Source organism: Cupressus sempervirens, chromosome 5 (assembly GCF_028749045.1).
Source record: "Cupressus sempervirens isolate cs-2001-9-10 chromosome 5, ASM2874904v1, whole genome shotgun sequence".
Taxonomy (NCBI): domain Eukaryota; kingdom Viridiplantae; phylum Streptophyta; class Pinopsida; order Cupressales; family Cupressaceae; genus Cupressus; species Cupressus sempervirens.
In genome coordinates, this window is record NC_143122.1 from 635471219 (window position 1) to 635484671 (window position 13453).

At 35.7% G+C, this 13453-nt stretch overlaps 1 protein-coding gene across 1 annotated transcript in view; it reads left to right on the plus strand.

Moving 5' to 3' along the window:
- The first annotated feature begins 1122 nt into the window (after positions 1 to 1122).
- POLA2 (DNA polymerase alpha 2) overlaps positions 1123 to 13453 on the plus strand; it is a 42698-nt gene continuing 30367 nt past the window's right edge. Inside the window, exons 1-2 of the mRNA XM_089832154.1 lie at positions 1123 to 1449; positions 1559 to 1634. Coding sequence (XP_089688280.1) covers positions 1374 to 1449; positions 1559 to 1634 — 152 coding nt within the window. The 5' untranslated portion in view covers positions 1123 to 1373. The remainder of the gene's footprint in view (positions 1450 to 1558; positions 1635 to 13453) is intronic.

Consider the following 13453-nt stretch of genomic DNA (forward strand, 5'->3'; position numbering starts at 1 on the left):
CCCATCATACCAATCATGGGATAAAAAAAATCAAACAAGGCACTTCTGTTCTCTCCAGTCTCCTTGACATCGTACAGGCATTTATTCATCACTATGAGAACATTTTTGTCTCGTAAGGGAATTTGGTTACTCAGGATGAAGCTCTCAGAAAGTGTATCTTTGTTACTCCTATCCGCCTAGCAGTTGAACAACGTGGCTTTTGTGAGAAACTTCTTACCCTTCGAGACCTTAAGGAGGCGGTCTACTCCATGGTTGATGATAAATCACCAAGGTGTGATGGGTTTCCTTGTGAATTTTACAAACACCTCTACGAGCATATTGTTCCTAACCTACACAATGTTTATCTTGAAGCTTATCATGGTAAAGGCTTAGGAGCCATTATCAATAAAGGAAATATTAAATTCATACCTAAAGCTGGAGATCCTGAGGATATTTGCAATTGGAGGCCCATCACCCTTCTGAATGTTTCTTATAAGATTATTGCCAAGGTAATCTCTCTTAAAATCTGCCACCTTTTGTCCCAGCGGTGGCGATGGTGGTTGGAGGTGCCGTTCAGCTTCCCCGCCCCATGGTGGCACTGGTTGGTCCCTGACTCCTCCTCCTTGTGTTCAGCGGGCACTCTCTGGGAAATTGCCTCACCTAGACGTAAAAATTTCGCCTTCGTGGCCAGAGTTAAAAGATGCTGACTAGGCCATTGATCCTACTGCTGCTGCTGCTACTGATGACGATTGGACTGTTCCTAGTTTGCCCCCTAATCCCAAAGATGATTGGAGTTTTCATGATCGTGACGAGCCACCACCCTTATAAGGTAGGCACTACTTTAGCCGCTTGAAGTTGCTTTATATATTTTTTTTGATAAATAGTGTATGGTGATCTTGTATCCCCTAACCCTTTTTGTGAATTGTAATTTTAGTATATTAATTATAAATAGACAATGACTATTCATCAAAAAATACAATAGTACTAACTAACCTAAGACAACTTCAATAAATAAACAATTAAATAAATCTCAATTGCTCCTCTTTTAATTATCATTCAAAGTTAAATGTATCCATCTAAATTTCCTTGTCTAGCGTTTAGTATTATAGCTTCTTTATCATCTTATAAAAGCCTAAATGATGTATCGATGTATTTTTCCGAACTTATTTTGGAGAAAATCTATAATCCAGTGAAAAGTAGAGTCTTCCAAAAATACATTTTACACAAAAGTCTGACCCTGCGAAAACATCAGACTTTGGCCATGCATTCATATCAATAGTTTGATTTCCCGCGCTTATTTTCTCACATTTGCGCAAACCCATCTGTAGGGTGCATTAAGCGAGGAAGAGAGTAAGCCCCATTTTGTTTTCAGATTCTTTTTCAGTGACGAAGTGATGGATCTGCAGATTAAAACAGAATTTACTCAAAACGGCTTTACGCTGGAGGACGAGGAAGATACATTACAGAAATGTGCGTGAATCGTCATTAACGATTAGCTGTAATAGAAGTAGCATTTGTTATCTCGTATCTTTTTTCATCATCCGTAGAATAATGAAATGGGATTTACAATGTGAAACAGGTCTTACTTTCTGCATAAACTTTGGGCTTAAACCGTCAGAGTTGGTGTCCAGTTGGGAGGTCTATTATTTGAACATGTAAGTTTTGAGCTCCCATTTTCTTTTTCTGAATTTGTTTCTTGGGCTGCCATTGGCAGTGAGCAGGGTACATATGATCTTAGCCTTAGTTTTTCTTCTGGCCTTGGTATATTTGTTTGGGAGGGCAAATATGATATGTTGTTTTGCCCAGCCTAATGACAGATTAAAGTGTATGAAAGCATAAATGCAAGCATTTCTTATTCAATTTGTTGGATTTCAGATCTATATGCTGCCCTAGTACAGTGATGGATATTAAAAAATTAAACCTGTATTCCGCTTTAGTTTCTTCATTACCCTGGCAAGCGAACTCTTTGGACTACCTTCTTTATTTTTCTTTTCACTTCTGATGACGGGCTATATTTGAGTATACCTCATGGTCTTTTATGCATATCGCACCTTCCTTGTAAAAACAATGCTCTATCAAAATCGGATGGCATTCAGCCAAGAACCATAGTTTGAAAAGCATGGCCAACAGGGCTTGGAAGTGAAAAGTAGAAAATACCAGTCATGTAGTCATCGTCTTGTGATGACGAAATATGTAGTAATTGTCTTCGTGAAATAGAAAATACCAATTTCGTTTCTTAAAAGGCTTAATTAAAGAAAACGTGTAGTCATTGTTTTCTGAAGATGATATCATTGCATTGGTATCAGTCAGGTGAGAAGTAGAGAATACCATTCAATATGTGATTAGGTTAGGTTCAGTTAAAAAAACTGATCCAAAATTATGTCAATCCTGCCACAACCTAAGAAACCAGAAGTAAATTAGTTGTTACATTGAATTCAAAAGTTCATTATGAACCAGATAGACTCGCCAGCATGAAGTAGAGACCTCCCTGTTCTCAAAACATAAATCTCTCATTCGTTCGTTGACTGCAGTGGCCATTTAATCCCAAGCGTCACTATGAAAGGCATTCAAAATCTCCTCCCATTACAGTCTTGATTATCTATAACCACAAGATAATTATTTCCATGCAGACCTTATTGCAATTTACACAACTCCCTGTGCAAGATACTTGTTAGTAACAGACAGCTTGCCACAAATGGGACATCACGCCTCCCTTGTTTCTGGTTGGGAAGAGAATGCTACGGAGGAGAAGAAGAGATATAAACTCTACACCACTAATTGAGCTGCTTTTATTGAGGAAAATCTATGATGAGCTTTTTGTGGCAAATTGCGCTCTTTTCATGTGATGACCCTATGAAGATCTCTCTCTCTCTTGTTAGGAGTAATGAGTAGTTCTTTGTGGGAAAAGTTCAATGTGAAATCCCTTGCTCCACCCTCTGGGAGTAGCTATGGTGGATCCACCTTTTGGAATTAACCATGGTGGAAGTCATGGGTGTGACTCCTTGACTTTATTTTTCTGTTTTTCTTATTCACCCTCTAGGAGTTGCTAGGTTAATATTATTCTGGGATAACAGGTTTATTGAGGAAAATCTATGATGAGATTTTTGTTGACATTAATTTTGGTTGCAGCTTTGTGCTCTTGTCATATGATGACCCTCTGAAGATTTCTCCAAGAGGGAGTGTTGAATTTCTGTTGTTCAACTTGTGCTACTCTTGTTGGGATTCGTGGCCTCATATTATGAAAGGATTTCATATGTTGAGGAAACTTCTTCATCTTCCCTTATTTATGTTTGTTTATATTATTTGTGATATTGTTACTTCATGGCGGAGCCTTCATCGCATTATCTGGCAGTTTATCTTGCCACGTAGGTCTTATTGGCATCTGTGGCATTGTCGGTGCTTTCTTCATTGGTGGCTCTTTATTAAGGTGCCTTATGCAGCGACATGAGTTATTATCTTGTGCCTTTTTTTGAATTTGAAATGCCACCTTTTACATTCTACACATTGTCTTGTGTCACTTACAACATTTTTTCCCAGCAATTAGGAGGAGGTTGTAAAGACAAACTTATTGTTGTCGGTGATTATTCATTCTGTACGAGACACAATTCTATTCTCTTTTCGGAGGTAAAAGTTTTTATCAGAACTGTTGGAGATCATTCTGATTGTTATTGCAGAGATTTTGCATTTTGTGTGTTGATGTTGTAACAGAAATTTACTTATCTGCTCTGTGAGTGAACCATATAATCACATAGTTCTGTTTTGTGTGATTCTCGCTACCTTGATATCTCAGTTATTATTCTTGGTGTTCGATCAATGTATGATCATTCAACAGATTTGTCTTAATCTTAGTAAATTTGAACTCAAGCCTATTGATTGCCTAGCTGTGATGTCAATAAGGAGAAAGACTTTGTATTTGACATTGAACTGGAATAAAGACATCACCAATTTTGTGGGCTGGGTTACTTCCCTGGTAGAGGAGTGTTTTTCTCAGGATAATTTCTCTGTGTTATCTGTTATTTGAGTTTTTGTTCTTCATTTGTTGCTTTCAAATATTTCTGGTTCTAAAATTTGACATAATCAACTACTACGAACATTTTTTTTTCATTTTAATATTTTACGTTGCTTTGAGTGTTTGATTTGATTACACTTGACCACATTTCAAAGTAATGATGTTAACCATTTACCTGCTGTTGGTGAAAATTTGGATTCATGAAACAAACTCAATGGAAAGCGAGTCTGGACTTGAAATGGAATTGAAATGTCTTGTTGACAATTTTTTGATCAAGTTATGGTTATGAATGAAAATATTGTTTTTTATGTAGTACGTGAAGCTGGTTTGAATGAAATTGAAATGATGCGTCGCTAGGATATACCAAGAAATAAAAATAAAAAATATGACTCATAATTCAAAGTGTTTCATTAAAAAAATTTAAATTTAAAATATTGAACATTATGTATATCAAATTTTAGTATAAAAGATATCTAATTTATCAGATGCAAACTATTGATTTATAAACTGTTTGAGTTTTGTCAGTTTGGATTCTAGAAATTATATGACAAATCTCGAGTGGTGGGACACATGTCTAGATGCATAGCGAATGTGATTAGAGGTATACAAATTCACAGTTTGTTGAAAGTCCATTTGTATGTCATTCTTAGACTGGAAAGAAAAGTCTTCCCAAGAAAGAATGGTGTATTTATGCCAACCTATAGAAACAACAAAACCTATTGAGTGGGAGTAAGCATATGCAAAAGGTATCTTTAACATAACACTCTTTAAGAAGAAAATGGCTGTCATGGAGGCTACTTGCTTTTCCATTTCATAGTGTTCTCCATAATTTTGTAGTAAAAAAGTCATTTGGCATTTGTTATTGGGTATGAACAAAAAAGAGCTTGCGAATGTGAGAGAACAAGAAAACTATCAAAGAGGGCATGTTTAATATGAAGCGAGAGGGATTATTGATCAAGTTGTTGTGAGATGTCTATTTAAATAGTTTGATTATTAATATTGCTTGAGCATTGGACTAGCAAGATATGGTTAAAACAATAAATGGTGCTCCAAAAAGGTACAAGGGTCTAGGTTATGAGAACGTGCACAACAATTTATTTGTAGGTACCAATTGAAAACAATGGCGACCATTGTTTGTTTCCATGAATGCTTAATGGGAGTTGATGAAGGTTCTATACTTTTGATCTCATTTGAAAATTAGGTGTTTTGTTACTCACAATTTGGATTGAAGAACTGTCATGTGCCTACTCCAAAATAATAATTGCAATCAGCTATGAGAAGTAATCACGAGCACAAACAAATAAATTGAGAGCCGACTGCTAATGTAAAATGCAATTAAGGTTAATGCTTTCTGTTATGAAAAGAAAGATCATTTGAAAAGACATGTCCCTATTGAAAGGACAATCACTTTCCAGAGGCACCTCTGTTTAAGTACTCACCAAGATATATTAGGAAGTAATTCCAGAGCATAAAAGGGGCACCGAATCAGTCAGCCAAAAAATAAATACAATCATACAGGAGGAGGTCAATCAAGAAGCCAACAAAGAACACAAAAAGCATTAAAAAAAGAAAAACAATCAAGATCGACTTATAGAAGTCCAAACAACAAATACACCAAAGGGATTAAGCTTAGGATTAGGTCGATATAGCAGTTTGTTATATTCATATTCACATCTGCCCTTCTCAGCACTCTACATTCTCACAAATCATTTGTGGTATATGTATGTATGTATGTATATATATACATGTGTGTGTGTGTCTATATATATATATATCTCATATGTGTGTATTCATATGATAAAATATAAAATATGCTTGACTATCTGAAATCCATCTTGTGGAAGGGCTTGGGGTGTAAGAGGAGGTTATCTAAGCAGGACACCCTAGTAATGGTTATATAGCTGGCTTCTAGGGCCAAGAGAGCCCAGTCATTCATTCCACTCTTGGGCTTGGATAGAAGAATCAAACCTCCATTTGACTCCATAATGATAGGACTTGCAGAGTACTCACAAAACTTACACATCAAAAACCTTGGTGAGTTATGAATGATATTTTACAAAATTTGTGGTGATTTTTAGTCAAAATTTGTTGATAGTTAACAGTTTTTTATGGAAAACTTTTGCCTTGATGAAGCTATACATCCATTTTTCAGCTAATGTTAGAAACCTTCTATAATTTTTACACTCTTGGCATGCAATTGGCAATCTAGGGCATGCAAACCTATAGGGACCCAAGGGCCATCCAATGAAAAAAAAGAAAAGGAAAAGTAATCTTTTAAACAAAAAAGTAACAAATACCCATTTTCACTAGTAACTGATAAGATTATGAAGGCAGCATCCACCATGAAGGTTTGTGTGGTTTCAATGGTTTCAAAGGCCTTAATTTGGGCCTGGTGTTGGGTATCTACTCCTTTACCCCACCTTTTATTGCAGCAGACCTTGTGAAGGGCATTGCTCCTCAACCTCATTGGGGGCGCTGCCTCTAGACCTTGTTGAGGGTGTTGCCCCCAAAGCTCCATGATGGGTGCTTTCACTCAATCCCTTTAGGGTCTCCACTCTCAGACCTCCTCTTGTTATTGGTAGTCTTGTCACATAAGAAACTTGATTATAATGATGGGGTCATGGAATTGGAATATAACTCTCAAGTGTGCTGACTTAGACAAATTATTACACAACTTGCCAAAAATCTTTTTAGTTGAGGTAAATTTTGCTCATGCAATTGCTAATGGAAGTGACATTGTAACTTGTTTGCAGGTTGAACTTGTTTTTTGGCTATGATACGTATTGAAACTCAATTTTGATTTATAGAGGATGAATATTGGTGATATGTTGTACAAATTCAATAATATTTGTGTTTTGAATATATTTTAAAAAAATTATATATTTTCAAATGTTTATTTGCCAAGTTATCATAAGTTTTATTTTCCAAGTTATTGTCAATTCAACAACATAGTTTTATTGAGTTTTAGCAACCACCAAAGACCAAATTAAAACACTGTCAAAATCTACAATTGATTTTTCCAAATTCCAAATAGTTCGTGAGCAACTCCGATGCCCTAAAATGCTCAAAGCAGGCAAAAACAGCTAGAAAACTTGCGAATCTAATATTCATTCAAGTTATATTGATGGATTTATGATCTAGATTATAGTTTCTAGTCTTGGATTTGGCATGGACTCGACAAGGCTGACCCGACTCTAGAGTTGGCAAGAACTTGACAAAACTCGACAAAACTAGGCTTTTGGGGAGTATTGCCTAGGACAAGTTTTTGGAGAGTCTTGGGACCCTGGGACTTGGCCAAGGGCACTCGACTTGGAACTCGCTAGAACTCAGAGAGTCTTGGAGAGCCAGGAACTATGATCTAGATTGACCATTAAGAATGATATCGTTTGTTTGGTTAGTGGTATCCTCCTTTGCTTGAAAAATTATCGCCCTTTACCAATTCCCCTCAATGTCTCTGCCTTGTGAAACAGCCTCAAATTTCAACAATGATTTGTTGCACAAGATCTTTTGGATCCTGCATTCGTTCTTCTGTGATTCTAGTAAAGGATTTCACCTTTTTTTTTCTAAGACTTTGTATTTTCCTCCAATTTCAATAACACATTTTGATCATGGAGTTGTTGTAGTCTATAAAGGGTAAACATGTGCAAATCAATTGCTGGTTGCCCAAATATAAGGATACATTTACCATGTTGACTGCAAAATTGAAAAGCCACATCCACATGTCCTTAGAGGTGGCAAGGTCCTCCAACCATGGGTGCTAGTTTTTTGATAGAATGCATAACTTGAACATTTGAAGTATTGTGATGACTTTTTTTTGGTTAAACAGATATCAACTTTCATATGGACATCTTTAGGGTTTTAAAATTTTAAGTGGTCAAATTCTTTGGTTTTAATATAAAATATATAGTGAAATTTTGCCATAAGTAAAACACGAAGAATAGACTAGTTGCACAGAAGTCCATATGGATGGAGAGTTCAGAGTGACACGTCAAATGTGGAATAATCTTGGCCAGATACTGAAATTGTTATTATTAGTGCACAAAACTGCTGCGATTTATTGTTTTTGTTTATATGAATAGTTGTTTATTTGATAGTTACCACATTTGAAAAATTTGATGTGTTTGGGAGGTCAAACACTTTAAAAAATGTGGACTTGATAAAAATGGTAATATTTCTCTACTAATTGAAAAATCTCAATGCTCCACGGAGTTTCCGGGACGGGGATGTTTTAGGGGACGGGGACGTGTTTTCGGTATGGGGATGGGTCAAAGCCAAAATTTAGGGGACGGGACCTTAGGGGGTGGCGATTAAAAACATAGGGGAGAGAGACAAAATTCAAGTATGCATATCATAACATTGATAAACGATTCACCATAGACTTTTTAGAAGATCAATATATGGAAAATAATCAAATGACAAATACTAAGTACCTCCATTATAACATATCACATACATACGTAGTAAAATCAAAATGCCTAAAGTCTCCAAGGATTATGCATGAAATTAGAATGGAACAAAGAGAATTGCAACTATAATAGTAAGTAGTAAATAGAAATACTAAATGCAATCTTTCCTCACTGCTACTACTACTGTTGCTCTATGTTTTTTTCCCTCTTAGCAAGTACATCATATCTTAAAATGAGTAGAAGAGTTCGTGTTTTAATGGACAAATATGGTTTGCACAATTTTGTTATGTCTTCAAGACAACTACTGTTGCATCCCAAATTTTGACATAGATTTTAAATTTTCTCATAGCTGTTAGATTGAACGGATTTTTCTTTCATAATCATGTGAAGTAGGTAGTTATTTATATACGTTGTATTAACTGTAAATAAAGATGGTCATTATCCATTATTTGTCATGTGATGTTTAGCAGTTGCTTAATTATGGAATTATGCTTAATAATTAAATTCTTTAAAATGTTTATATGAAAATTATTATGAAACTTGTTATTATCGTGAAGGTATTGCATGAGCGATTGCAGGAGAAGATGAAAGGGGGAAACATTGCTAAACGAGATCTTTGGAATGGGACACTAGCTTAGTCCAGTCATTAGGTTGACAGGTATGACCTTAAATTGCCTTGGTAAGGATCTAGCGACTTCAACTTCAGGATACAATTGAAGGACCCGCATGAGCTATTAAATAAACAATTTAAAACGTAAATTAATTTAATTAAAATATAATACGTACCTCAAAAGATTTTGATTGACCTTTCCATTACATAATTATAATTAATACCTATGTAGATACACATAGATATAAGAATTAAGTGACACCATACTATTATTTTCTTTACAATAAAATGATGCTACCTCACAAATATATCTATGTTCATATAGATAGATACAAACCATAATTATTTTTCGATTTATAACCTTCAAATCTTCTTCCATCTTTTATTCTTTTTCTTGCTTGAAACCGATTGAACACTTGGCACATTTGTTTGGCAACCAAGAGCCAAGACATTTCTTTTATGTTACGGCTTCTTGGAAGCCAAAGAGACATTTTGTCTCCTCTATTTTTAGAAGTCAAGAGAGGCAGAAGATATACACATTTTTTCATGCACCCAACTTCCATATTTTTCATGCACCCGACTCACATTCTCAAGCACCCAACTTCTCCATAATACCAACCACGTCTATCATGGCACCTGATAGCTCTGTCAATTAGTAACCTTTGCATTGTTTTTCCAACCATGATTTCGGGTTATTTAGAAGTTCTGCAAAATCGTGAGCAACATTCATATTGGAAACATGCGTTCAAGGCGGGTTGTTGAACATTCAGCAAGACTCCATTCTTCTTTCAGATTATATTAGGTTATGTGATTAACCTAAAACCAAACATTGCAATATAATTTCTTACCAATTTGCTACAGCATTTCGATTTATATAGCGGTAAGCTACAACTTATGTCATGTTGCAAATTATCTTGCTTAATAAGAGTTGTCTATGGCAAATAAAAGCCAAGCAACCATGTTATGAAATCATGACTTAATATGCTATTGGAATTCAAATGATATTTTCTGCAATCTTAAGAACACATTTTTCAAATCATAGATTGTGATAAGTTGGAATATATATTATTCATGAATCAATTTAGAATCAACGGACAGAGCCGAATTGCTTTGAGATTCCGAGCACCTAGGACTCACCGGTTGTATAGCCATGAAAAAAGTGAAGAGGTGAGATGAAATCTACAATGACATGGAAGTGAAATCAGATATGATACAATAAATCTAAAATAATTTTATTTATTAGCTCATGCTTGTCCCTAATGTTGTTCCCTTGTTGTCAAGTTGAGCGGTGGTGATCAGGTCATTGAACCCATTAGAAAAACTTTGGCAAAGGTCATTTAAAGGCACGTTTGCCATCTAAGATCACTTGATGTCAGTGTGCCAGTTATTCAGACATGTCCGTCCATAACTGTGCAGACATTCTAAACACTAGAATGCTTAGGTGACTAGACTAAAAGTATCCCAAGCCCAATCTCGGGGTAGGGAGGGCCTTTTTAATTCAATAAATTGTGTGGGGATAAGTATGGTCTGAGGTTGGGAGGTCAAGCCTAAGTCAATGCTTCTCCTCTTACCGAAAGTCGAGACTTGCACAACCAACTAAAGACTCACCAGATATTACTTGTATATTTTCCTTCTTTTCATGTTAAGCATTTACTTTACTTGTATGAAAGATAGTGTTAATCGTTATTATAGTTATTTCAGTTGATCATTGTTACAGTTAATTCAGTTAATTGTTATTCCAGTTATCACATTTGATCATTGTTACAGTTATTTCAGTTAATCATTATTATAGTTATTCAATTGATCATAGATACAGTTATTTTTAGCTAATCGTTATTGTAATTAATTCGTTGGTAGTTAAAAAGCAGTCAATGTTCCATGGAAACGGATTTAGTTATTTGTTCAATAATTTATTGGGTAAAAACTCTTTATTGATTGTCTTATTTTGTTATGAAAAACTGTTTATTACAACTACAGACTTGCACATAAAGCAAAATTTACTGTTTTGCCTTTACCTGACTAGCTGGGAAAAAGGGGATGGCTAGGGGATGACAAAGCCGTCCCTGATACTGCTGGCCGTCCCCAAGTTTCCCACCCAATTTTTTTACCATTTCAAGGACGTTTCCAAATTTGGCAAAAAGGGGACAGCTTTGCGGACGGCAAAAATCCGTCCCCACATCTCCGTTTTGTCCTCGGGACGGTACGAGCCTAAAAGCATAGGGGACGCATCCCATGGAGTACTGAAAAATCTATATCAAATTGGACTAATCTAACTGCCCCAATTATCTGGATCTGGCTAGATAGATCTGAATTTTGACACTAGGATTTATCCCCAGCTAGAAATGTCAAGAAAAGGCCATTTCCCTTTATGAAGGCTTTCAGAATTGAATGGTTCCCTGACCATTCTGTTCCTGGCAAGATAGGCTCATTCTTTATTTTCAAGCTTCTGTTTCTTAATGGCTAACTGTTTGTGTAGTTACTAATCAATGTTACAACTCTTGGTCATTGCTAGTAACCTTTTTTGCAATCTTGACAAAGACTTGTAACCAAGCTCACTCTACAAATCTGGCATTGATGGTTTGACATGACATCTACAAAGTATTTTTATGTTTTGTACGTCCTGATTGCTTGTATGCCCATCATAAGCCCTTTAATTCAAAATCAATGTTCCTTGATCAATGTGGATTATATTTTAGTTTACATGTTGATGTGCTCCCAGGGTACACACATATTTATTTTAAAAACTTCCTAGAAAAAGAGTTCATCACAAAGGGTAAGGAATTATTAACTTGAGGGGTATAAAATCCCATGATTTCTCTGTGATGATTTTGAGGTGACAGATTCTTTCAAATTAAAGAAGACAACTTTCCGCTTTAAAACTCATAAGCAAAATATCCAAAACCATAAAGCCAAATGGATGTTTGCAATCCCAAGAGACAGAAAATAGTAATGCTCAAGGGGCAAGTTTTGACTTTTCTGTCTTAGGGTATCCTTTTTTATATAGGATTTTAAGAGCCTTGAAACACAGTATGTTTTTAAGGTCCTTTCAGTTTTATTATGTGATCAATAGCGCAAGGATCTTTAGATTATATTTCTCATATCTCTCTCAAGTGCATGTGGCAAGAAGACAGCATTTTGCTTGATAACAGCATTGGGAGCATGATGTTCTATATCATGCTTGGGACTTGGTGATAAAACCTATCAGAAGTCTGATCTTCTCTCTAGATTTAATGGCAGTTCAAACAGATTTTATTCCTAGCAGGAAAGTGCAAAGTGTAGAAGGGGATTTTCCAATTGAAGGATTCAAGAGATAAAAGAACCAGAAAAATTGGGCTCACATCCAATCACTGTCAAGGATTGACAGGAAATTACATGTTTGTTCCTTTGCAGGAAAATAGTGTGCACCATAAAGGTCTTCATTTGGTATTGAACTCGCTAAGGGGATTACCTTCAAACCCTGCTGGGGTCACTGGCCCCAGATCCTGCCAGAGGTGTTGCCCCTTGACCTCCGCAGGGGGTGCTACCCTTCGACTCCATTTGAGTGTTGCCCTTAAGACGCCATCAGACTATAAGTCTGAGCAAGTAACAGGCCATTTATGAATCGTGAAAAATTTATTATCAAATTCCTCACTTGAATATAGACACTAGTCACTTAGATAAACACAAATATCATGACTACATCATATCTAGTTCCCAGGAAGTATCTGAGATGCCAGTACATGACTTGTGTTGTTGGGATGAGTAATGCAACCTCCTCCGAGCCATAATTTTAGTTTTGATATTTGTTTTGATGCCATGAAATTCATAATCCCTTTAGTTTTGTTACATCTTACAATATTTATAATATCCAAAATGTAAATTTCTTATTTCCTTCAGCTAAATTTTGCTTTTATAGTTATTTGATCGATGTATATGTGATCAAACTAGCTTCTATTTGATGAGGTTATTGTGCCTTTTATTATATTGAAGGGTGCATGAATCAAGTTTTAAATCCTATAAAATCCCTGAATTTCTTGGGTTTTTCAATTTGTCTTGTTTGCATTGAGTCCGAGTCTAAAATCAACTTGTCAAGTCTGAGTCTTGTAACTACAGTTCAAATATTGGTTTGGTAGGCAAGATATTCCTTGATAGATTGAACTTAAAACTGAAAAACTTGATGATGGCCATGTTCATGCCTCGTGCAGACCTAAGCCTTACAGTTCTGTCAGAATTCATAATTAGAAACCCACATCCAGATTTCCTAGTATCAATCCAAAATCTTATGTTCCCAGAAATTGATTTTCAAGTATAACCATGTGTAGTTCTCTGCAAAAACTGCCATGTTTGTTTCCTGTGATAAGAGAATGCTTGTCTTCTTTTAAGTTCTTGTTCACTTCTGTTTGTCACATTGGAATGCACCATTTAGAACATTGGCGAGGTAATTATTCTTCCAACTGACACAATAGAAAC